Source organism: Abrus precatorius, unplaced genomic scaffold (genome assembly GCF_003935025.1).
Source record: "Abrus precatorius isolate BTA unplaced genomic scaffold, Abrus_2018 Scaffold9, whole genome shotgun sequence".
In the NCBI taxonomy this organism is placed as follows: domain Eukaryota; kingdom Viridiplantae; phylum Streptophyta; class Magnoliopsida; order Fabales; family Fabaceae; genus Abrus; species Abrus precatorius.
Window position 1 is genome coordinate 8,914,277 of NW_020874439.1, and position 26,033 is coordinate 8,940,309.

At 28.8% G+C, this 26,033-nt stretch overlaps 1 protein-coding gene across 1 annotated transcript in view; it reads right to left on the reverse strand.

Annotated features, from left to right (window-relative positions):
- Positions 1 to 2,292: 2,292 nt before the first annotated feature.
- The window catches only part of LOC113850745, a 54,474-nt gene continuing 30,733 nt past the window's right edge, over positions 2,293 to 26,033 (reverse strand). Inside the window, exons 3-5 of the mRNA XM_027481294.1 lie at positions 9,872 to 9,926; positions 2,625 to 2,699; positions 2,293 to 2,474 (exon numbers count right to left, since the gene is read on the reverse strand). Of these exons, the coding sequence (XP_027337095.1) occupies positions 2,293 to 2,474; positions 2,625 to 2,699; positions 9,872 to 9,926 (312 nt within the window). The remainder of the gene's footprint in view (positions 2,475 to 2,624; positions 2,700 to 9,871; positions 9,927 to 26,033) is intronic.

The following is a 26,033-nucleotide window of genomic DNA, read 5'->3' on the forward strand; positions in this document are numbered from 1 at the left end:
CTTATTTTGCAACACCTTGCAAAGCGTAAAGTTCTTAGTTAGCACCAACAAGGGTTGATGTGGACTCCGGAGGTAAACGAGTTGCACACACTGTGGAAGGACCTAGATAATTTTGAGAGTGTCTCCTATTTGCATGGTATCCAAGGATCACAATGCTTATGGGAATATTTTGGTCAGAGGCTAATAAAGTTTTATCAGATTATGTTTAAATTTTAAAAAGCATTACTTGGTGTGAACTACATGTAAATAATTCTTATTTAAATTTGGTGAGTGATAAACTATGAAGGTTACAAGCATTGCTAATAAATTTTTATTTATGGAATTTTAGGTGGTCTGCTTGGTGGTGTTTTATACTGTCATCTTTACTGTTGTGGGGACAACAACTGATTTTTTTTTTATTCTGAAGCTGAAGGAAAATCTATAAATAGTTGATATGATTGTTTTGTTGTATTTTGACATTTGCTATATTCTTGTATTACTCCATATGGTTCTGCTTTCTACTCTAAATTATTTGTTCTACCAATTTCCTTTGCTTTGCTCTTGATGTAACCCTAAATCATTTGGAGTTATATTTAAAGGCCTATTACGATTTGGGGCCAGTGATTCTGTGGTTGTTAAGTTCTAGTGTAAATTGGCACCTGAATATGAGGAACAATGCCTTGTGTGTAAATGGTAGTAGATTAAAATGATGGATCAACGAATTAAAATACTTATGAAGAGAAAACAAAAGTTTAAAATTAAGCAAAATTCATATTAACAATAGTTTATGGTTGTTTATTCTTACATAGTTATTGATGGTAGCACAGTTAGCCTCGTACGTACACATAAATGTAATTGTAAAGTGCTAAATTGATCATAATTACTTGTTTTTATGTGATTGAGCCTAAATTTTGTAAATTTTAAAAGTATTAACGTACTCTTTTGAATAAAAATTTTAAAGTATTTTTTGTATTTGGTCATTTTTTAAATTAAAAAGTTAAAGCAATATTTAAAAGAGGTCAATTTTTTAGACAAGTGCTTTATCTTTTTTAAAAATAAATAAACACTGAGAATGAATTAAAATAAGTGTTACTAGCCTTTCTCAAGTAGACTTATATAATGTCATCTAACGAAAAATAAATGCTTAGTAAAAATAAAGAGTTAGCACAAAGAGAAAGACAAAGCAAAAATGAATTGCATAGATATACAAACAACTATTTTATATTGACATCATATATGAGATAACACTGAACAAAAATATTAAAAATAAACCTTTAATTTGGCCCTTCAAAACTATATGGGGGATCACATTATTTTTCTAAAATTTTCGTTGCCAAATTTTTTAAAGAATATTTTTACTGTCACTTTCATTTTTAAATATTTTATCACTATTTTAGATTTTTAGAAATTAAATAATTTATTAATTAAAACATCGTCAATCATTACTCCTCTTTTATTTAATATATTAATATTTTATATAAAATATATAAGTCTACATATTTTAAAAGCTCAAGTAATTAGTTCCTAAATACATATCACATTAAGTTTTAGTCTTTATAAAAATTTTATCCAATTTTAGTACTACATTTAACAAAAAGCATATGATTTTAGTACATGCTAGCTAAAATAATATACTTGTTTTGTGTTTAGAGACTAAAATCAAATAAAAGGTTTACAGTGATTTTATCCAATTTTATTCTTTGAAAGATCAATAATTGTATATTATCAGGATTAATTATTTAAAAAAAAACTATACATAAATACCAAACATTCAGTGATATGTTGTTGATTTTTATAGATAATAAAACTAAAAATAATAATATTTTATGGACTAGTTACTTAATTAAACTTATTGCAAATTTGTCTTTAATACATTTTTGAAAGGTTGTTGAATATACTTGGTAGCACTTTTGTTTTTCGTTTTCAGGTTTTAATAAAAGGTTGGTGATATTTGAAACATCATTTTATACTACTTTAAATTGACTATTATAATTTTTTAATGTATTAAATATTTATTAATATAAAATTGACAGTGATAATTATTCCATGTAAAAGAAGATATAAAGTGTCATCTTAATTTACAAATCAGTGAAATCACCATCTAAAAAATATTGAAAAAGTTATGTAAAATAAAAACAGTTAACAAGAAGGCATAAGCGAAAACATGACATAATATTACAGTTTTAATAGCAGCAACACATGAAAGTGAAACATCAACAAGCTGAACAGACGCAGTGCGAGAAAGTAAGAGACATAAATTTGAAGTACAATATATGTTATTATATTGCAAACTTAAAAGGTGGAAGTGTGGAACTAGCAAGGTTGAGTTCCACACGTATAGTAACAGAAGCACGCTGTTCCAATGCCCTGACGGTGACATGCCCCAAAATTAGCCTGTTCCTGATTTATGCATTGATTTTTGCAGCCATTCGAATCAAAACAAGGCCCAAACCATGTTTTGCTACGACATTGACAAGGTTCTCCTGCTTGTACCTCTGCATAAGATAACAAAATCATTAGTCTAATTTATTGAAATAGGATATTTTAATTTATCTTAACAAGTTTTATGGTTAATTTTATGATATAAGATTTAAAACAAACATTTAATTATACTGTGTATTCAAATGTTAGCTATATAGTTATACCCCATATGAAGAAAAGGAGGAGGCTAAACACAAAGATGGTTGAGAACTTAGGAGCAAAGGAAGCCATGCTTGATGCTAAATTTAAAGGCAAATGTAAATATAAATTATGTTCTATATGAAATGCATAGCCACAATTGGGTGTTATATATAGCTACGGGCATTGCTATGATCTTAGCAGGTGTGTTTGTGTAGAGTTTGTCTTTTTCCCTGTGATACAATTCTGCATTCTTATTCGTGTTTCATGCTTTGCTTGTATCGTCTTTCACTCAAGATTTCGTTCTTCTTTTGTTATTTCATTTTATTTGCTCCAATACCTTACTCTAGTTATTATATATATCAAACTAGATGACCATTCATGCGTTGTACAAGTTTATCTATAAAAGATTAAAATAATTATATTTAATGAAAATAATTGATATACACATATAATTTTTTGTACATCGTCATTATTTTAATCGATTATATAACATTTGTAGGATTTAGTAAATAATTTATTTTTTAATATTTTAATCTCTTAAGTAAAATAACGTAAATAATAAAATATAATTATTGATCTTTCTCTGAATTTATATCTAAGTAGTATTCTTTTTTACGCCTTCATTCTTAACATTGATTTGCTTATCGTTTTTCTTTTATTATTCTAAATCTAACAAATGAAAATTTTCTTTAACATCATATGGCAAAAATTTCTTTGCTTCTTCCCTAACCCCGTTTTGAAAAACAACATAAACTTGACATTATATAAGTTTTGTAGTATATGATGTAACGTCATCAACTAAAATTGGTTTAAGGAAAATTTGTTTGAAATATTATCTTTACATATGTTTCTATCTAAGTCATATTGCAAATAGTGCACATTTAGCAATAATATATAGTACTTTTAAAAAGCTTAATTAATCATTGTTGGTCCTATAGAAATTAATCTATTTATTAATACACTTTTACATGTTAAATCTGTTCATGCTTGAATTAATAAGAATTATCACTTTATGAAATAAAAATAATTAAATTGAAAATAAAAATTTAAACATTTTAGAAAAGGTTAAGTATTAAGGTTTAATTCATGTTTAACGTTAGAATAAATTGATTAGTAAGTAAATCAATAAAAATGTTATAAAACTCAAAATAATTATATGAAAATAACTATTTAAACATTTATTTTTAACATAAAAATTAAATGATTAGTGTAAAAACAAATGAAAATATTCTAGAACTCAAATATGAAACTATTTTAAATATTTTAGACTTGGAACAGAGCATCATGATCCTTTAAAAGAGTTTATTCTACATTACAATTGATCTTTATAGTTTTTATAACCTCAAGCACCGTAGGTATAGGGTTTTGATGTAACAATAATGACAAAAGTGAGAGTTATTAAAAATGGTATTGATGTATATAAGATTAAGATTTATTAATAAAAAAAAACCTCTGTAAAGCCACTAGATTGGATTATTTCTTAGTTTTGATTCCATAAGTTGGATGGATGCTTATGATATCTTGTAATCTATTATTAAATGTTTGACTTAGCCCTTTTGTACGTAATTATGATAAAATGTTAGTGTGTAAGGATAATATTAATATAATCTTTTAAGCATTTTGTGTGTTACTTTTCATCTAAAATTAGAATTACACTTCACTGCACTGATATGAGATCCTGATATTTATTATATAATTTAGTAAAATTTCAATTTTAATTAATAAATAATACAAAAAATAATTAAAAACTATAATTAAAATTTTTAATATCTTGATTCCTTAAAATGACATGTGGAATTGTGACAAATCTTCAGTTACAAATTAATGTTATTTTAGTTAACTTTAATGTGTGAAAAATGTATGTAACACCCTTATTTTTGCTTTTATTATTATAACATTTTATGTGGCTTGTTAGTGCATGTTGTTTTGAATTAGAAGAGTTTGAATGGTGATAGTTGCAGGGAATCTCTTTCAAGTGAGATATATCTCACTTATGAGAGATTGAACGTTCTGGACCAAATGATTTTAGAACACTCTCGTTCAAGCGAGATAAGCCACGCTCAAGTGATATAAGATAAAGTTACTTCAACTGTCTTCTTGCCCAAACGAGATAAAGCTTGCTTAGGCGAGGAATCACAGGAAAAATGAGTAGTTCTCTGGATCCCTTCTCGCTCAGGTGAAAATAACCCTCGCTCAAGCGAGAAAATCAGAAAAACTGAAAAAATCCCTCTGTTTGGTTTTCTTACTCAGGTACGAGAGGGCTCGCCCAAACAAGAATTAGTTCGCTCAAGCAAGAGCATGCGAATTTGAGGAGTATTTAAGATATTTCAACTCAGAAAACTTACATTACAATCAAAGAAACTTTTTCTAACTCTTTTCCCTAAACTCTCTCTTCTCTTCCTCTCAGAAAACTCTTGAGCTCTGAACTTGTTTCGAATCTGAGCTTGAACTTTCATTCTACAGAATTATAGTATGTTTCTCAGAACTTGGTTCTTTAATCTCATATCTATTTTTCTCTATTTTCTCTCTTTTTAAAATGTACTATTCTCTATAATATGTAGGAAGACCTTGATTTTTTGGATGATTTGTTCCACTAATTTCTTCATAAAACTATCTATTTGAGGTAAGAAAAGCTATATTGCATTACTGAGAACATGATGTATTTTGCGCTTATGAAAATGTTATTGTGTGCTTTCTTGTTTGTGAATATGTTTTTTAATGAAACTATTGATGAAATATATTTTCATGATTCTTGGTGAATGAAATGATGTGTTGTATTAAATATACACGTTTTGGATTAAGTTTAGAGGTGTTCGACCTTTGGCATGATTGATTGAAATATGATATAAATAGTGGACTTGAATAAAATAGAAAGAGAAAATGATGAAAAATATGTTAGCATGAAAGTAACAGGTTTAGGTTACGATGAGAAATAAAAAAAAGTAAAGTCATAATGAAAAATGAAAAGTGATAAGGATAAATATGGATAGTTCAAAAATATACTGGAGGTGTGGAAGATGGAGGCAATTTTGGAAATCTTGAGAAAATGAGTGGTGGATGTTTTTCTTGAATTTGTGCATGACTAATGAGAGTAAAAACAACACAGACCTCACACTCGTTTCCTAAACTAAACTCCTAACCATACTTTTGCTAAAAGGGGGGGTCGACACATGTTATATTTGTGTTATTGTGCCTATTCAGTAACTATCTATACTAAAGAAGACCTCAAGGGATCGCAGGAGCAGTGAATGATTGAAATAAAGAATTTAGGAATATTAAAAAGGATGGTGGAATGAAATTATAATATTCATTATCATTATATGTATATGAAATGTAATTGTTATTTTTTATTGATTGATGTGTTATTCATGTATGTAGTACTTGACTTTATTGTTAATCATGTTTAGTAATGAAAAAAGATGCTCATCCTTACTATATATTTCAGAGAACAAGGATGATGGATCCCCAAAGACAAATTAGATTAGTAGAGTATTTTGAAATTGCATATTAAATTATGTATTTAATGAATACCAACGTGTATGTTATTTTCAATTTGTTGTAGATACTGATAATGTATTGGATAATGTATGTACTTTAGAAATGAACATAGAGTATAGTGTCCTTTTAGAATACCCTATTTGTGGTAGGATTCGCCATACACTAAGTTTGTATATATATATTGAGGAATGATCAAGATGCCAGAACCGGCAAATTACTTGTATACCTTTCTTAATCATGACTATATGGTCAGAGGATGAGAACTTGACACACGAAGAGCTAGCCGAGACAGAGGATTGGCATAGAGAGAAGATTAGGACTGGGTCCTCGATATATTTTGGTGTGGGAATAAACTACTCATTAGGACTTGAGTTATATTATCTACTTTTATAAATTATGTATATGAATCATAATGTGTTTTGAAATTATAATCTGTAAATACCTAACTTTCGTATATTAATGAAGTTAGTATACATGTATTTTATTTCAGTTTCAGTCTAAATTTATTTATTTCTTATTAATTTATTACTCAAATGTTTTGTAAGCGAGTAACAAAGATAAAGGTTCAAAATTTTATTTAATGTTGCTTTATGAGAATAAGTATATTTATTTTATTTTCTCTTTTCAATATAAAACTATTTTACAAATTGTACAAATAAAATAAGGACGTTTTATATAATAAATTTAAAGATTTAATTTAAATTTTAAGTAAAATAAATATAAAATTTTAAATGTGTCATTTTTTAATCTATAAATATGTCATTTATTTTAAATATATAAGTTATATAAGGTGATACAATTTATAATTTGTATATAAGTCACGTGTACCACTCTTTAGTGACTTATATTTTATTTAGGGATGAACAAATTTTATGCTCATGCATAATTGTAGAACCTTTGTACCACTAATGTAAAACATAAGTTGCATCAATCTTATGCTTATGCAACTTATGCTCAAACACAGGAGTGTTCATCCCTAAACTATAGTTTTAAAAATAGTGTTTTTGATTGAAACTGCCGCATGAGAGGGAAAGTGGGAGCTAAGATTTATGGGAATCATACATGAATGACGTGTAATGGTGTTTGTGTAGTTTGAATAATAATGAATACGTTTAAATACTAGACTTAGTTTAATAAAATATAAAATATTAAAATAGAAATTTGAGCATGCTACCTTAATTTTATTTCTCACCCCAAGAGCATAACAATTAAATAAAATTTTAATTAGTAAAAAATAAATGTAATCTTTGCATAAAACAAGAGATTAACTTAAACTCTTAAACATAACAACCACCGATAAAACATACACAACACATAAATAGTTGTCAAATGTCTTCCACAGTTGTGTATATATTTAGATATTACTTTGTCTTTTAATACTTTTTACCATTCCCATAAACTTGAAAGAATATTTTATATTTTTTTAAATTAACGATTATGATTGCTCTAATATTTTAAAAATTTTAGAAAAAAAATGTCTTTTTATGATGGACCATTAACACTCACTAATACAAAAATGACATTTTACATCAGTTAAAAATGACATTTTACATCAATTATCACGCCAATATAGATATAACTAATGTCGTAAGTAGTGATATTCTACATTAGTTGATGTAAAAAAAAATATTCTACATTAGTTTTATAGGTAACTAATGTAGAAAATATATTTTATATATTAATTTTGCTAAGAACCGATGTAGAATATGTAATCTTTCTACATCGATTTTGATTACAATTGATGTAGAAAATATACTTTCTAAATCAGTTATGGTCACAACTATTATAGAAAATATACTCTCTACATCAGTTGTGACCATAACCGATATAGAAAATATACATCCTATATCGGTTATGGTTACAACTATTGTAGAAATATACATTCTACATTGGTTATAGTTACATACATAATATAAATATACTTTTTACATTGGTTATGGTTACAACTGTTATAAAAAGTATACATTTTTTAGTAGGTTTTTTATTTAATAAATATTTATAAAATTTGAAAGAACATCCACATTTTATTATATATAAAAGGAATAATTTGATATATAAGTCAATTTTAATCAATCTAATGTTTACAAAGAAATTGAAGAATTGTAATCTAAAATAAACTTTGCCCAGTGTGTTCTTATTTCATTAATCTCCTATTCAAGGATTGGATCAAATTATGAAAATATCTAAAAAATCAAATAACAAATAAACATTAGCTTTATAACTGTAAACTAAAAAGTATTATGTTCTTATATTCAATTATCATACTTACCAAAACTCAAGATTCTGTATTGCTAGCTGTGATGACAGTTAGCATATGCCTCATGACATATTAATTATAAATTCCTTCCTTTGCCCTAATGTTTCCTTGAGAGTGGTCATCTTGATTTCCTAAATATTTAGTAAGAATGAGCCTTTTTTTCTTATTACAAAATATTATTTACCATAATATCAGGCAATACATATATGAATAATACATCAATCAATCAAAAATAATAATTACAATTCACATCAATTTCATATACATTTAACATTCATTAATAACATGATTTTATTCTATTGTTACTCATAATATTTATGAATTTTCTATCTCAAGCATTTGTTGCCCTTGAAATCTTGAAGTCTTCCTTAATATAGATAGTTGCTAAATTAATGGACATCAGCCTTAGCTACCAAAATTATATTATTAGCAAAAAATAAATGAAAAATAGTAGGATCAGTATTACTAAAAGGAAAAGGAATCCAATCATTTCCACTAATCTGCCTGAATCATTATTATTCTCTTTTATTTATGTACGATTAATATTGTGAATGATTTTAGTACTACATTTAACAAAAATCATATAATTTTAGTATACGTTAAAAACTAATATAATGTATTTTTTGTGTTTAGAAACTAAAATTAAATAAAATTTTTACAGTAACTTTTATTCAATTTAGTCTTGAAAATATCAATAATTATATATTAACAGGATAATTATTTAAAAATTAAATAATTATACATAAAAACCAAACATTTAATGATATGTTGTTGAATTTTATAGATAGTAAAATAAAAAATAATAGTATTTTAAAAATAATTACTGATTAAACTTATATTTTTATTAAAGAATTGAGGAAAAAGAAGTGACGGGCCCTAGGATTACACGTGGATATTGCAATTTGTATCGTCTTTCACTTTAGGATATGGCAATTTGACGTGTAACAATACTTGTATAGTTGAAATAATAATGAATAAGTTTAAATACTAAACTTGATTTAATCAAATATTAAAACAGAAATTTGTGCTTGCTACCCACTCAATTTTAATTTTTCACCCTGACAGCATAACATTAAATAAAATTTAAGTTAGTAAGAAAGAAATGTCTTTGCGTGAAACCAGAGATTAACTTAAGCTCTTAAACATAACAATCACTAACGATAAAACACACAGTTGAAGTTTAGAGTAAAACAACAACATCAGCCAGAGACATAATAGAGGCAAAAATTATTGATTTTTAACAATATTATAATTTTATTAAAGTTTAGTCCGAAAATTATAAAAATAACATAAATTTAGTTCTGAGTGAGAAACTAAAACCATGTCATTTTATTTAGGGATTAAAACTAAATAAAATTTTTAGAAATAAAACAAAACATTATCATATTTTTAGAAAGCAATAATTTATTAAACCGATAACACATTGCTTCAATTATTATATTGCAAACATAAAAGGTGACGTTGGTGAAACATGGTTGAAGAATTAGCATGGTTGAGTTCCGCAGTGGTAGTAACAGAAACACGCAAAACCAAAGCCATCTTGGTGGCAACCCCCGAATATAGCGTTTTCCTGACTGATGCATTGATCTTTACAGCCATTAGAGTTTCAACAAGTACCAGACCATGTCTTGCTACGACATCGACAAGGTTCTGCTTGTACCTCTGCATGTGTCAAGGAAAACAATGTCTATAACTAATTAGTTATACAGGTAATGAGTGGATGTCTCATTAAATAAGAGTATAAAACTAATTAACCAATTCATGTATTTGAAAATGAGTCTTTGTTTTTTAATAATTTAAACTAAAAAAATGTTGATAATAGTTTCTTATAAATAGTAAAAAAGAGCATTCGTTTAGTTAGTTGTAATTGTACCCCATGTAGAGAAAAGGAGGAGGACAACGCAGAGCAACATAAAGAAGGTGGGGAATTTGGGAGAAGGGGAAGGCATGCTTTACTTGCACCGAATGCACGGCCACATTTGTGTATTATATATGGCAAGACAAAGACAATATGGTTGCTTTCGATTCCAACGTTTGAGCATGAGTGTACATACGTTTGAGAATGTAACTCCACATTGCCGCTTCATGGTGTCAAGAAGGGAAGTTTTTACTAATATAATATAAAAATAAAATAAAATTACCTAAATAGACCGGTGCTCACAAAATTTACAGAATTAGACCCAATTACTGTAGCAGTAATTGGGTAGCCAGAATTCGGTCCCTAGGCCACCGAATTCTGGAAGTTGAATTTTGATTTTTTTTCAATTTTTTAAATATTTTTATATAAATAAATAAATTTAATTATTTAAATTATTTTTATATATCTATATTCTATTATGTGAAAATAAATAAAAATAAAAATAATATTTATTTTACATGTTTATTAATTTTTTTTTACATAATTATGATAATAAATAATATTTTTATTTTTGTTATCATATTATTTAATATAATTTTAATTTTTGTAAAACGGTATTAATATTATATTCTGAAATTATATTTTTGTTTATTTAATATTATTTAAAAAAATTACAATAATAATTAAATTAATTTTAAATTTATATTTAATAAAAATTACAATAATAATTTATTTAATTTTATATTGTTGTAAAATAAATAAAACTATGAAATAATAATAATAAGGTTATTTATTTAATTTGAGATTTAATCTTTATTAAAATTTATACATAATTATTTATTTAAAAAATATGTTATTAATATTAATAAACATTATTAAATAATATTATGTATATATATATATATAATATTTAATATAAATTACTAATACTAAAATTTATAAGTTGCAATAACATTCATAAAATTAAAAATTACATGAAGAAAATTATATTATCTAATATTTATGTTTATATATTTATATTATGTTAATCTGTGTGACAGATTTTGTAAATTCCTTGAGAAAGTCGACTTCTGAGAGTGGTTAGAAACGAACCGCTCTCCAAAGTCTACTTCTAAGAGCGGTTAAATACGAACCGCTCTCCAAATTCTACTTCTAAGAGCGGTTAAATACGAACCGCTCTCCAAAGTCTACATCTAAGAGCGGTCAATTTTGAACCGCTCTCCAAAGTCAAAATCTAAGAGCGATCAATTTTGAACCGCTTTCTAAAGTCGAATTCTAAGAGCGGTTCAATTTGAACCGCTCTCCAAAGTCGTACACGCATGAAGTGGAATGAGTTGATCTGGAGGATTTGGAGAGCGGTTCAAAACCAACCGCTCTCAGTATTCGAATTTCGAGAGCGGTTCGTTTTAAACCGCTCTCAGAAGTGAACTCATTAAAATTAATTTACAAAATTGAGGGAATGTATTTGTCACACAAATTAATATAATATAAATATTTATTTTCACACAATATAAAAATAAAAATATAATCCAAATAATAAATTTTATTTTATTATTTAAAACTATTTTTATTATTAAATTTGACAATATATAATTATTATATAAACATAAATATTAGATAATATTTTTTTATTATATATATAAACAAAAATGCAAATTATGTATGGAATTTGGTGAGATTTTTACATAAATAATATTAAAAAAAATAATAATTATAATAATAATTGAATAATTTTAAATTTATATTTGATAAAAATTACAATAATAATTTATTTAATTTTATATTTTTATAAAATAAATAAAAGTATTAAATAATAATAAGATTATTTATTTAATTTGAGATGTTAATCTTTATTAAAATTTATACATAATTATTTATTTAAAAAATATTTTATTAATATTAATAAACATTATTAAATAATATTATGTAGATATATATATATAATAATAATATATTTAATATAAATTACTAATACTAAAATTTATAAGTTGCAATGACATTCATAAAATTAAAAATTACATGAAGAAAATTTTAAAGTAATAACAACAACATAAATCAATGACGGGAAGTAGAAGCTTGAGTAATGTTTGGACATGTTTTCCTTGTGTGACCAGGGGTATGACAATAAGAATAATTTTTTTGCCGACTTTGTTGTTCTCTAATGTCCATCTCTGTCCTTATCTTACTAGACTTGGGTCGACTCTTTGAAGTTCTTTTCAGTTCTGGATTTGGACACAAAGTTGGGCCCGTGTAAGTTGGCCAATAGTCTTCATGTCTGAGTTCTCCAAACTGACCTTCGTATATCTTAGAAACTTGTTGTAAGGTATACATGGGAGATATGTATATGTCAAAGTTGTGGTGTGCGTATAAGCATGAAGCAAGTACATGCAAGCATGGGATGTGAACTTTTTGAAACTTGCCACAATCACACCACATTTCATCTAACCGTACTGTAAATCTTCCTACGGGTCGAATTTCTGTCAGATGTTGCATTTCTTCGACTAAAAATCTAGTGCTTGTTCTGTCAAAGGTGATGACTCTATGAGTGTTCGCATTTGACTGTGCATCTTGAATTGCTTTAGTTGCAACCTCCGAGTACATATGTCCAGCATTAATCATTGCATTTACTTCTCTGCCTCTGTCAATGAAGAACTTATTGCAACGGGTGTATGTTGCCAGGACCATAGAGCAAATTGGCAAGTTTTTGGTTTTCTTCAAGACCGAATTGATTGACTCTGCTAGATTTGTTGTCATGTGCCCCCAGTGTCGTCTATTGTCCCATGCCAGTGTCCATTTTTCCCTTGGGATGTTGTCCAACCATTGTGCAGCTTCAGGATTATTATCTTTTACTATGTTGTAATAGTAAAAGAATCTCGGTTCAGTCATCCCATATGCTGGAAACAAGATTACAAAAAAAATTAATATAACTAGCTAAGCAATTGTATAAAATATTAATGAGAATATAAAGTACGTAAAAAATTAAAATTACCCATATTGATGACATCTTTCTTCAGTGCAGCGTTTTTGAATCGTCGTATGAAGTTTTGTGCAATATGTCTAATGCAATAGACATGGACAGAATTGTTTTCTGTCCAACCACTTCCATTTTTGGAGTATGCACTTCTTATGGCCTCGTGACGATCCGAAATGAGGCACAACCCCTCTTGCGGAGTTACGTACCTCCTTAAGTTTTTCAAAAAAAAGAACCATGCATCGCTAGTTTCACCTTCTACCACAGCAAAGGTAATGGGGATTATGTTGTTGCGGCCGTCTTGTGCAACTGCCACTAATAAAGTCCCTTTGTATTTGCCATACAAAAATGTTCCATCCACTTGAACAATTGGTTTGCAGAAGGCAAAACCATCAATGCATGGCTTGAAGGTCCAAAATAACCTCTTGAAGAACACATTCCCCTCGTCAAGCAAGCCACCCTTGTATGCTGGTTGTGTACTCAATTTCCAGATGAAGACTGGAATATACAGTTGCATTGCAAGCAACTGTCTAGGTAACTTATGGTATGACTCCTCCCAATTTCCAAAGATATTTTCAATGGCATGTTGTTTCCCTAACCATCCCTTCCTATAGCTGATTGTGTAACCCATTGTGGACTTTATGTGGGCTAAGATTGTTGTGATGGGTGTGGATGGATCACTCTGTATTATTTCACGAATCCCATGAGAAATCATTCGTGATCCCAAGTTTTTATGATCCTGTGAAATGAGTGGGGAAGCACATGTGTGGCACCCATCAAGCTTCATTATTTCCCAGTGTTGCTCTTTGGTGCGCAATATTGCACGACATCTCCAAGAACAGTTGTTGTGAACGCATTTCACGACAAGCCTAGTTGTGCTTGACATCTTCACCTTGTAAGTGCAATGATTGACAATGTAAAATCTATTTATGGCATCTTGCACTTGTTCTTTTGTTAGGAAGCGCTGGCCAACAAATAGTGTTCCAGGTGGATACACTACCATTTCACGTTCAAATACATGGCCAAACTCAGAGTCATGTTCTTGTATTTGACTGGAAAAGTCTAAAAAATGTGGAGGTAGGTTGTATAATGGTAATGGTTGTGATGGTGGAATATTTGCAAGTGGGAGGGAGTCTTCTTCATCATCCTGCTGTTGAGATAGGATTTCATCTTCGTCCTCGCTAAAAGGATCAAATACTTCGTTTGGGAGACCCACAACAGCATGTTCTTCAATGGGAGTTTCTTCAAGAGGCTGAGAGGATTGAGTTTGCTCAAATGGTTGTGAGGGTATTTGATTAAGGTCTATGAATTGACCAGTTAAAAGTTGTGTGTAGGACTGAAGGTCAGAATTCATATCATATGTTGGAAAAGATGGATTTATGGTTTCGTAAGTTTGGTAAGGTGAAGATGAAGGCGAAAGTTGTGGTGCCTGTGTTTCGTTTGTAGCAAATGTAACATATAATTCTATACCTGATTGAAGTTGATTTGAATCGTGGATATTGAACAGTGCCTCAACGTCTTCATCATCATTTAACTCAACACATGTGTAGTTACTAACTCCTGGGCCAAGTCTAATTGGGTAGCGAAAATGTACGGTTGTCACCTTTTCATTTTCGTCTCGGTTGAGTTTTGTGTGGATGATTTTCTTGAGCCTTTGTAGAGTCACTCCTCTCTTTAGATGTACCAATTTAGCTGATGATGAGGTGAACGTGACTCCTTCATAAGGACATTGGTTAATGGCACCATCACAGTGAACAATGACATAGATTGAAGACATTTTTAGAAGGAGAAGGTTCACAAGAATAAGGAACAAGCTGAGAAGGTTGAATGAATAAAATGAACATGAATATGTCTATTTATAATGGTAACATTGAATTCTCAGTCATTCAATGTTTCACCACGTTTTACGAGTGAGAGTGACTTATCAGGTCACGTAGACCAAGACATAGTGACTTCTGAGGTCACGCAGACTAAGAGATAGTGACTTCTGAGGTCACGCAGACCAAGAGATAGTGACTTCTCAGGTCACGCAGACCAAGAGATAATGACTTCTCAGTCACGCAGACCAAGAGATAGTGACTTCTCAGGTCATGCAGACCAATAGATAGTGACTTCTGAGGTCACGCAGACCAAGAGATAGTGACTTCTCAGGTCACGCAGACCAAGAGATAGTGACTTCTCAGGTCACGCAGACCAATAGATAGTGACTTCTCAAGATTCTAAGGCTACTCTCTCATACCGAAGTTTGTCTATAAATATGTTCATCCAAGGGCACATGTTTTCATTCAAACTTGCGTCCATCTTTATTCTTCGTTTCTCTTTATCTTTGATCTCATTACTAAAAATGTTGCTCTGGATGCAAAACGAACACAGGTCCGCCTTTATTGGAAGAACGGTAAGTTTTATACATTACCATTATGTAAATCAATATTCTACATATAATGTTACTAATTTATTAATAACTGCAGGAAACTGAAAACATGATTTCATCTTTCTGTCATTCAATGCCAGAACCCAGTCCTCTAATTGTACCCATACTTGAACAACTTGGTTTTGCTGGGGTTGCAAAATTAAGGCATCTTAAGGTGGATCACGCATTGATAACAGCTTTGGTCGAGAGATGGAGACCTGAAACTCACACATTTCATTTTCCAACAGGGGAGTGCACCATAACCCTGAAAGATGTTGCACTACAACTCGGGCTAAGAGTTGATGGTTTACCAGTCATTGCTCCAACAATGTTTGACTGGGAGGAAATGTGTGACAAATATCTTGGTATTGTACCAGTCAAGGAAGAGTCACTAATTGGCTCTATGGTAAAACTGAAGTGGCTGAGAGACAACATGTTGCCATTACAAGAAGAATCATCTAAAGAAGAAGTTCACACTCATTGTAGGGCTTACATACTAGGTTTAATTGGAGGTGTTTTGATGCCTGACAAAACAGGCAACAAAGTACATCTTATGTATTTAGCTTTATTAACTAATCTTAGAAGAACAAGACGATATAGTTGGGGTTCTGCTTGCTTAGCTATGTTGTACAGGGAAATGTGTAGAGCCACGGAAGTTGGTAGAAAAACAATGGGTGGTTGCTCATCACTCTTAATGTCCTGGGCATGGTATCGCATGCCATATATTGCGCCAATTTCTAGTAATTTACCAACATACCCTTTCGTGTGCAGATGGAGTGGGGGTAGAGTACTTAACTTTCAAAATAAACCCCACAATGATGTTGTGGGGTACAGATCAATGTTTGATCACATTCAAGCTAATCAAGTAACTCTTCATATTTATTTTCTTATCTTTTATACATCATCTTAAGTAACAAAGTTAATTTTATTTGTAGTTTTTATGGGCGCCATATCAAGACTTGCAAACATCAATACCCATGGAAGCATATAGAGATGTCCAATTGTGGACTTCATGTACTGCCATCCTTTGTTTTGCAATTGTTGAATGGCACCAAACAGATAGAGTCAAATTACAGTTTTGTCTCTTCCAAGAAGTCTCTTCTCCACCGAATAATTTGAATGACCTCCACAAAATTGACATGAGAGGAAGACAGGATGAAAATTAGGTTACAAGACATGCTCAATGGATCGAGATATGGAACAACAGACGTGAGCTGACAATAACGGGTCATCCAATGCAAGGCCTATTGTGTCACACACAAGAATACATGGAATGGTACATTGCCAATTCCATCTATTTTCTATCTATGCCACCACTACTACAAGATCCAAGGAGGAGTGACCAACAATTAAGGACTACCAACACATTTGAAATCAGTACAACTTCCACACCGTCGTACCACGAGACTGCATCAATTTCTCCGAACATTACGCCAGAAGCAAACATTATTAATACAAGACATTCGTCTGCAACAACATCGGAGGATTTTTTTACAAACTTATTTGGAGTTGATTTTACAACTCCATCTTCAGCACAAACTTACATGCAGTCTCTTTACCAACCAGATTTTGCTAATGAACCTAGTAATTCATCAAATGCATTCCAACAAGTACACCTTCATAATGATCCAAATCCTCCACAAGTTCATCCTGAAATTCCAGAGCAACAACCACAACGACGAAACCCACCACGTCACAGACGTCGCCCTCGTTGTGGAACTGGCCACCATTACGGAGATAGTTAATTATTAATGTTGTTATGAATTTGTTATCATCTTTGTTAATGCACTTTGTCTTCATCAATGTTACCTTAATAATATGAAACCGTTAATATTAAAATATTTGTCTCAAGTATAAATAATTAACTTATAATTTAATATTTTATTTACTTTTTAAAAATAAATTTTTTTTCTCAAATAAAATTTATTTAAAATTATAATCATAAAGTTTTAGAGTTTAGGGTATTAAAAATTATAATATTAAATAATGTCATTTTTAAAAAAAAACTAATTTAATTTACGTGAATGTCAGAAGGTATCTTTATTGGTTGGGAGGAGACAAAGCTCGTTTGGAAGTATATGAGATGGCTTGAATGAGAAGAGAATCTAATGTTAAGCGTGACTGACTTGTCACTATCTATTGGTTGGGAGGAGAGAATTGTGTCATGGAGAGGTCAAAATCACTCGTAAGATGTGATATGGCATTGAATGACGAGGAATCCAATGTGCCATTATAAATAGTCATATTCGTGTTCATGTTCTTCATTCAGGATACTGTTCGGGATACTGTTTATTATGATGGACCATGCGTTAAAGTGTCATTAACTTTACATCAGGAATCTATGACACCGCGTCAGTGCGTCAAATTGTCATTAACTTTACGTCAGGGTGTTAGGAATCAATTGCTTTATGTCAGTGCGTCAGAGTGTCATTAACTTTACGTCAGGAATCAATGACACCGCGTCAGTGTGTCAAATTGTCATTGACTTTACGTTACCAAAGTTAATCTCAACCATTGAACACATTATAAACGATCCTGACCATCCTTTTTTTTTCAAGCACCTACTTTACAAATTGTCTATAAAAGACATATCATGTAGTTAACAAACACCACACATTCATTACAAAATATAACATTAACATCCAAAACTTTAGATGGAGGACTTCGGTATAACAAACATCGACAATTTCACAAATTCTCATCTAGCTGTTACGTTTGCAAATGGCCAGATTACCCATAATCACGAAGGTGTGAGCTTTCAGTGTTCATCTCCAAAATTATTTACGATCCCACATGAGTGCACATTCATGGAGCTGAAACAAAGAATTTGTAATGCTTTAGGCATTGATCATAACACCCAGTTCACTAACTTGTACTATCGGAAACCAAATCACAGTGGTGAGGGTTTAGTTATATTTGAAGCTTTTTCTATTTTAACTAATGTTCATGTGGCGCAGATGCTTTCTTGGAAATCCAATTTTCCAATCTCTTTAATCATTGAAATTTATGTCATCTATCAAAGATCAACAGAACAAATTATGATGCTTCTAAACCCTCCAGCCCCAAGCTCTTCATCAAACCCTCAATTCATCACTTCTAGCAAAGCTATAATATATTTTGGGGGACCTATCCAGCATGCCACCATCATGAGCTGTCCACATGGTTATGGCCTTATGTTTAAATGTCTTCACCTAATAAGAATGATCATCCAACACAGTTGGACTTTCAATTAATTGTTTCAAGAGGTAAGTGAGGTACTGGATTATGGAGACAGGAAACAAATTACAATAATCAATTATAGACGACCGATCCGGGTCATCAACCAAAAACTCGTCCATGATTGCATAGAAATAAAAAATGATTTTGATGTGCAACAGATGATCGCACGATGGAAAAAAATATTTGAACTTCATTCAAGCATTCAACGTACACATAACTGGTCAAAGATTGAATTGTTTGTAGAAACAAAAGACCTACGACCCCCAACACTTGAAGAAAGACTTCGTTATTAGCATGACAGTAAGTATATTGACCATTATGGAGAGAAAAAATATGCAATAGAAGATCTTTTTTAATTTTTAACCAATTAAATGTTTATTTTGTATTTTCTTTTCTGTTTCCATGTCTGTTTCATTTTATTTTAATTATGAAAGTTTCATTTAGTTGTTGTTTATCTTCTTTTATTTAATTTTTTATCTATAAATTCATTTCATATTATCTAACAAAAATAATCTTAATGATTTCATTTAATTAATTTTGCATACAATAAATTAAAAAACAAAGATATTATCATAAATCAAATTATTTTATTTTTATTAATATCATTTTGCAAACTAATTTATTAATTTTTAAAAAATTTAATATTTTATTTTCATTAAATATAATTTTATTATTTAATTTATTAATAACTTTTATATTAATTAAATAAATATTATTAAAATAAATAAAAACATGTTGAGATAAATATTATTAGTTAGGTAAATAAATATTAAAATGGGTGATTGAGATAAATAAAAAAAATTATTCAAAATAATATTATCATATTAATATATTAAAATGACTTTGGAGAGCGGTTCAAATTGGACCGGTCTCCAAAGTCGACTTTGGAGAGCGGTTAAATAAGAACCGCTCTCCACAAACGACTTCTAAGAGCGGTCCAGTTTGAACCGCTCTTAGAAGTCTACTTTGGAGAGCGGTTCATATTTAACCGCTCTTAGAAGTCATTTTTGGAAAGTGGTTCTTATTTAACCGCTCTCAGAAGTCGACTTTGAAGAGCGGTTCGTATTTAACTGCTCTCAAAAGTTGTCTTTCTCGCAGCTGGGAATCTACTGTACGGACACAAATTTGAAGATCAGAATTCGGCTTTCGGGGAGTCGAATTCTCTACGTAAACAGTAATTCGGTCTACTTTGGTAAATATTTTTGGGACAGGTCTATTTCAGTATTTTTATTTTTTTTATATATTATTTTGGTTAAAAATTCGTCAAGAAGGTCTAGCTCTATAATATTAAAAATATATTTAAGTTTTTAGCTTTTTTTATGGTTAAATTTTAATTTTGGTCTCTATACCTAATTTTCCTTTGATTTTAGTCTTTATATGAAAAAATTATATAATATTTCCTATAGGAAAAATATTTTACAAACTAGTTCCTAATCGGATTAGTGCCTTTACTTTTCAATAAGATTGAAAAAGGATTAAATAATTTAATTCAGATAGAAATAATTTAATTTAGATGGCACTAGTACCAAAAATATTTCTACAATAAACTTTTATGTCGATTAATGAGTAATCAATTTAATATAACATGGATGACATTTTTAAAAATAACATGAACTTCTTAACATCGGTTGTTAAAATAACCGATATTAAAAAAAAAATTTGTACAAACTCCTTTCGAGTGTCTAAGTTGGATAGATCTTGAAAAGTTTGAGCAAACTCCTTCGGAGTCCTAACTAATATCTATTCGAACCCCTTTTACCTTGTAAGAATACATCTTGGATCTGTTGATTGTGTATTAAAAGTTATATAACTTTAAAGTTTATGACATTAAAGGTGAAAAAACTTTTTACGTCAATTATTTTTAGAACTGACGTAAAAAGAATATAATTTTTATATCGACTGTTTTTGAAATTAATGTAAAAAGTACTTACTACATTGGTTCCATAAACAACCGATGTAGAAAATATTTTTTATATCAGTTATTTTTGGAACCGATATATAATCAATTCAAAGAACTTTTACTTACATTCTCATTTTTCAAGTTTCTGTTAAGAATTTTGACTATACTATTAAGAAATAGAGATTCTTATCAAGTACATCAATCATTTTAACTTGCTTCATTCTATCTTTTCTTCTTCACTAACTTATTGGTACACAATATTGACGAATATTGCATATTTTTTTATTTACAAACTTAACAAAGATTGACGACAAACACTGCATATTGCTTAGAATTGACAATGAACACTAGATATTGATGAACACTGATAACAACAATGAACATTATTGATGAACATTGATGACAACAATCACTATTGCATATTTCTTATTGACAATGCAATTAAGATTAAATCCAAAATAAATATTAATGAACATTGACGATGAACATTAACAACAAACGTTGACACCATTGAAAAATTGTTTATTATTGACAAACAAGAACATTTTCTAGATTGATACTATTAACGAATAAAAACACTTTCTAAATCGGTCATTCATTACTAACATAGAAAGTCAGGTCTTTTTACACCGATTGTACAACTGATATAAAAAGTCTTGACTTTCAACATCGGCTATATCTACATCAATTCTTTAACCGATATTAAATATTGTTTTTAACCGATATTAAAAGTCTTTTTTGTACTAGTGTTGGTGCTTTTCATGACCTTGGAGAGAAAAGAATTATAAAAGTAATTTGAAATTTGTTTCATTAAAATTACTAGTTGTCGCAACTAGACAGTTACAACGATATAACGAAAATATCTTAAGAAAAATATCTTTTAAGAATAAAATATGTTTTCTAAAAATTAGAGGAATCGCCACAAGAGTTTATTAAAGAAAACTTTGAATTTTTTTTTAAAAATGATCTTAGAAACCAAAAATGATTTCATGAGTCATTTATGTATAGAGAAGGTATTAACACCATACAACGTCTGTTTAAATAATGGTTGCCTTCAATTAATTGTGTAAATTTATTCTAATTTTAAAAAAAAATTATTTAACCCCTAAACAATGATTATTGTTATTTTTATTTTAAAATAAGATAAATTATTTATTGAAATGTTAATTGATATCTTAAAAATAGAAACATTATTTAGTTTGGTTCCCGCTCCTAAATCACTTATGATTCATGTTGTTGAAAAAGTATTAAGATAGCGTAAGGTATACATAAATCACTTATAATTTGTTGGATAATCAAAGGTAATATAAACTACACATCTATATTACCAAAAATTTGTATAATAAATTAAAAAAATATTTGATTATTTAATTTATCAAAATTAGAAATATGACCTATAAAAAATTAAAATATGAAATTAATTCCATTTAATGGAAGGAATAAATATATTTAATTTGATTACAGAAAATAATTATTTAATAAAAAGATTAAAAATTTATTTGATAAATTTATATTGCATATGACTTAAGGTAAAGTTGGTACACAAAAGTATTAATGATTTAAAGTGTATAAAAGTATAGACGCTATACAATAACACTATAAATTATTGTATTAATATGATGAAAATATTCTAAATAATAAATTTTAAATAAATAAAAACATAGTTAATTAATTTAAGAAATCAAATAATTTTTTTTAATATACTAGTGATATATAAAACTTAAGATAACGTTAGTACATATAGGTTTTGACAATTTCTAATGTATAAAGGTAAAGTCTCTACACATTAACGTTATAAGTTGTTGCATTAATAAAATTATTTTGATGTAAATTGATTGATTAGTAAAATAATAATTAGATGGAGAATACGTCTTGATTGATTATTAAGATAATTTTTTAATTAATTAAAGATAACAGATGATAAATTAATATTACCTAAAGACCCGGTAACGTAATTACAATAGACTTTATCAATTTATAATACATGACGATAGAAAAGTTATATGTTAGTATCATAAATTGATATAATTATATTATTATTTATTCATTAATTATATAAAAAGCAGTAATTTATCATTCATAATATAAGAGGAGGAAAATCACAACTGTAAAATTAAATCACATCAATATTCTATAAATATACAATAAATAAAATAAAAGATAACAATCCTAAAGAGTAAATAACCAACATAATAATTAAGACATAAATAAAATATAAAATATTGGGAAGAATTTATTTTTAAAGTTAGAATGAGATAAATTTTACAAATAAAAATACAACTTAAGTATAATGTGATAAAATAAAATAAAAAAAATATTGTGTTTAATCAATTTTAATAAATTTTTATTATAATTATTCTAAATTAAATAGAACCAAAAGAGCTAAATTAAGATAAATAAACAAATAAATAAATATAAAAAAGTATATTTTTATTTAAGTTAGGTTAACATTAAAAAATAATGACAAAATAATAATAATAATAATAAATAAAATAATAAGAACTCTATCTTTAGACAAAATAATAATTATACTAATAATGATAATACTAGAAATAATAAAAATGATAAAAATAAATAAATAAAAAATAAAATAAAAACAAAAAAAGAAACTGAAATAATAAAAAGTGTGTTGAGCTATATAGGATTTTAGGGTTATGGAAAGGGTGGAGGTGAGGTTGATGAATGTGGATTTTGGATAGCGAAGGTTACTGTGAGAGACAAGGGAGAAAAAGGAGGAAGAATAAGAGAAGAGCCTCCATGGTAGGTCTTGTGCTTGGGAATGATGATAGATTAAGGAAGAGGAAAAATGGTGAGCGAAGAGGTAGTGGATCTTGGTGCTTAAAGGTGGTGGTTTGAAAGAGAGGAAAATGAGTGGAGAGGAGGTTGGATTTTGGGTTGTTGAAGGTTGTATGGTTTGGAAGAGGGAGAAAGATAAAGAATGATGGAGGAAGGAGATTTCATGGCGGTGGGTGACGAAACTCCGACGGAGGCAAGTGGGTGCCGACCATATGCGGTGGCTAGCCAACAGCAGCAGATGCAAAGAATATGTATAAATAAATAAATTTATACAATAATAAAAACTTACTTGAAATTTTTCTACTCTATGCTTGTTTGCTTTTATTTTTCTTTTCTTCTACTATTTTTTTCTTTTTTATATTTCTTAAAAAGAAAAAATTCTTCTCTCTAATTTTTGAACCCCTTTTCCCATAGTTCTTCTCTCCTTTTATTGTTAAGATTTCTCATAAAATGCTAAAAATATGAAAATTATCTATTTCATGTATGAAGTAACATTAGTTTAAGAGTTTGATTATTTGTGATATATATTTTTTTTTAGAATTAATTCCGAATATTTTTTCATTTTATCAAAAAATGTTTTGATTTTTTCTTAAACCCTATGCTTTTATGCTCTTTTTGCAATAATAGAATTTAAAAATAAAATTTAAATAGATATAATTCTTTTAAAAGCAAAATGGCATTGTTCACGGTAGTAAATGAAGTAATTAACTGACTGATGATGCGAGCCACTAATTCTCTCGTTAACAAATACTATTTATTTTTTTTAAGTTGATATAACAAAACTTATAAGCCTTTAATTTTTCTAGGGATATCTTTGATTGTTCGTCTTGCTTCCCTGCTTTTAGTTGAAAGGCTTAAAACAGTATACATTTTCTATTTTTCTTCTTTGTGAATAGCTGTAATACCATTTTAATTTTGAATGTATGTAGAAAGAAAAGAAAGCAAATCAATCCAAATGGATAGCATAATCAGAAAAACATAATGTAAAAATGAATGCTAAAATATTCATTGTACGGGGTTTTTAAACAAAGATTATTTACTATTAGAATATGTGAAAATCCTTTCAGGTGATTGAATGGTAAAGTACAAGGTGAAAAAAAAAAACATATTTTATGAGTACCTTTCTTTCTCTTGATAGCTTCATTTTCGAGTAAAAATTGGACAGTAGTATTTTGTTTCCTCTCTCGACCTTTTGGTTTTAGTCTTTGATTTTTAAAATTGTAAAATTTTTGGCCAGTTGATTATGTTTTTAATTTATATTTATTTAAAACATAAAAAAGTTATCAATAATTTAAATTATTTATTCAATTTGATAATAATTTTGTAATTTAAGTATTTTATATTTAATAATAATTTTAGTTTTTTTAAAACTTATTATATTATGTATTATTTTATTATAAGGGTAGAAATTAATTTTTAAACTGCCATTTTATTTTAGTAGGTAAATACTTTACCCTCCTTTATTTTTTTCCGTCCTTATTATCATTTTCTTTTTCTCTTTTCGATCGTCTCAAAAGAAAGAGCCATCTGTTTCTTCAATATTAATATACGAGTTCCTCTCTCTCCTTCCCTTTCTCTCGCTATCATCAACCGTGGATCCATTTCCAAATTGCGTCCAAAGTTTAGTATTCTTACTGTTTGGGATAAGGAAAATTTTCTAAGTTAAAAATAATCTTGAAGAAAACTACATTTCAACAAGTTTTGAGGGTCAAGAAGGAGTCAAAGATAAACCTGAACATAAGAGAATATTGGAAGATCTTTGGTTTTAATTAAAAGGAACACATTTCGAGTTATTTTAAGAGATTTTTGTCACATTGTTGATTTTTCTCTAAACTGCTTGAAAGACAAGCAAATATTCTAAGACCACAAAACTAAAGGCTTTTTTGAGAAGTTTTGAGGAGTTTTTAAGTCACTGACACTAAAAACTACTCGAAAAATAGAACTGGCAAGAAAATATTCCAAGTCCACAAAACTGATGGTTTTTCGAGGAGTTTTTAGGAGTTTTTAAGTCCCTGACACCCAAAGCTGCTCGAAAAATAGGACTAACAGGAAAATATTCTAAGTCCACAAAAAACTGATGTCTTTTCGAGGAATATTTGATGAGTTTCCAAGTACCTGACACCCAAAACTGCTCGAAAAGCAGGAAGTGGTAAGAAAATATTCTAAGTCCACAAACTTGGCTGAGTTCCAGATTTCCTCTAGAATTGCTCGAAAAACAAGAAGTGGTCAGAAAATATTCTAAGTCCACAAATCTAGTCGAGCTCAAGAGTCCCTCCAAAATTGCTCGAAAAACAGAAATGAGCAAAGAAAATGTTCTAAGTCCACAAGACCCAGACAGACTCTCAAAACTCCAGAATGGCTCGAAAAGAGAAGTCAAGAAGAAACTATTTCAAGGCCATAACATTAAAAGAGTTTTCTAGGTTTCTCTCAGAAATACTCGAAAAGATAGGAGTATTGAAAAATCCAAAAGCGATTACCAGTAGTTATCAACATTCACCACTACGCAAAGGAGATCATGGGCGA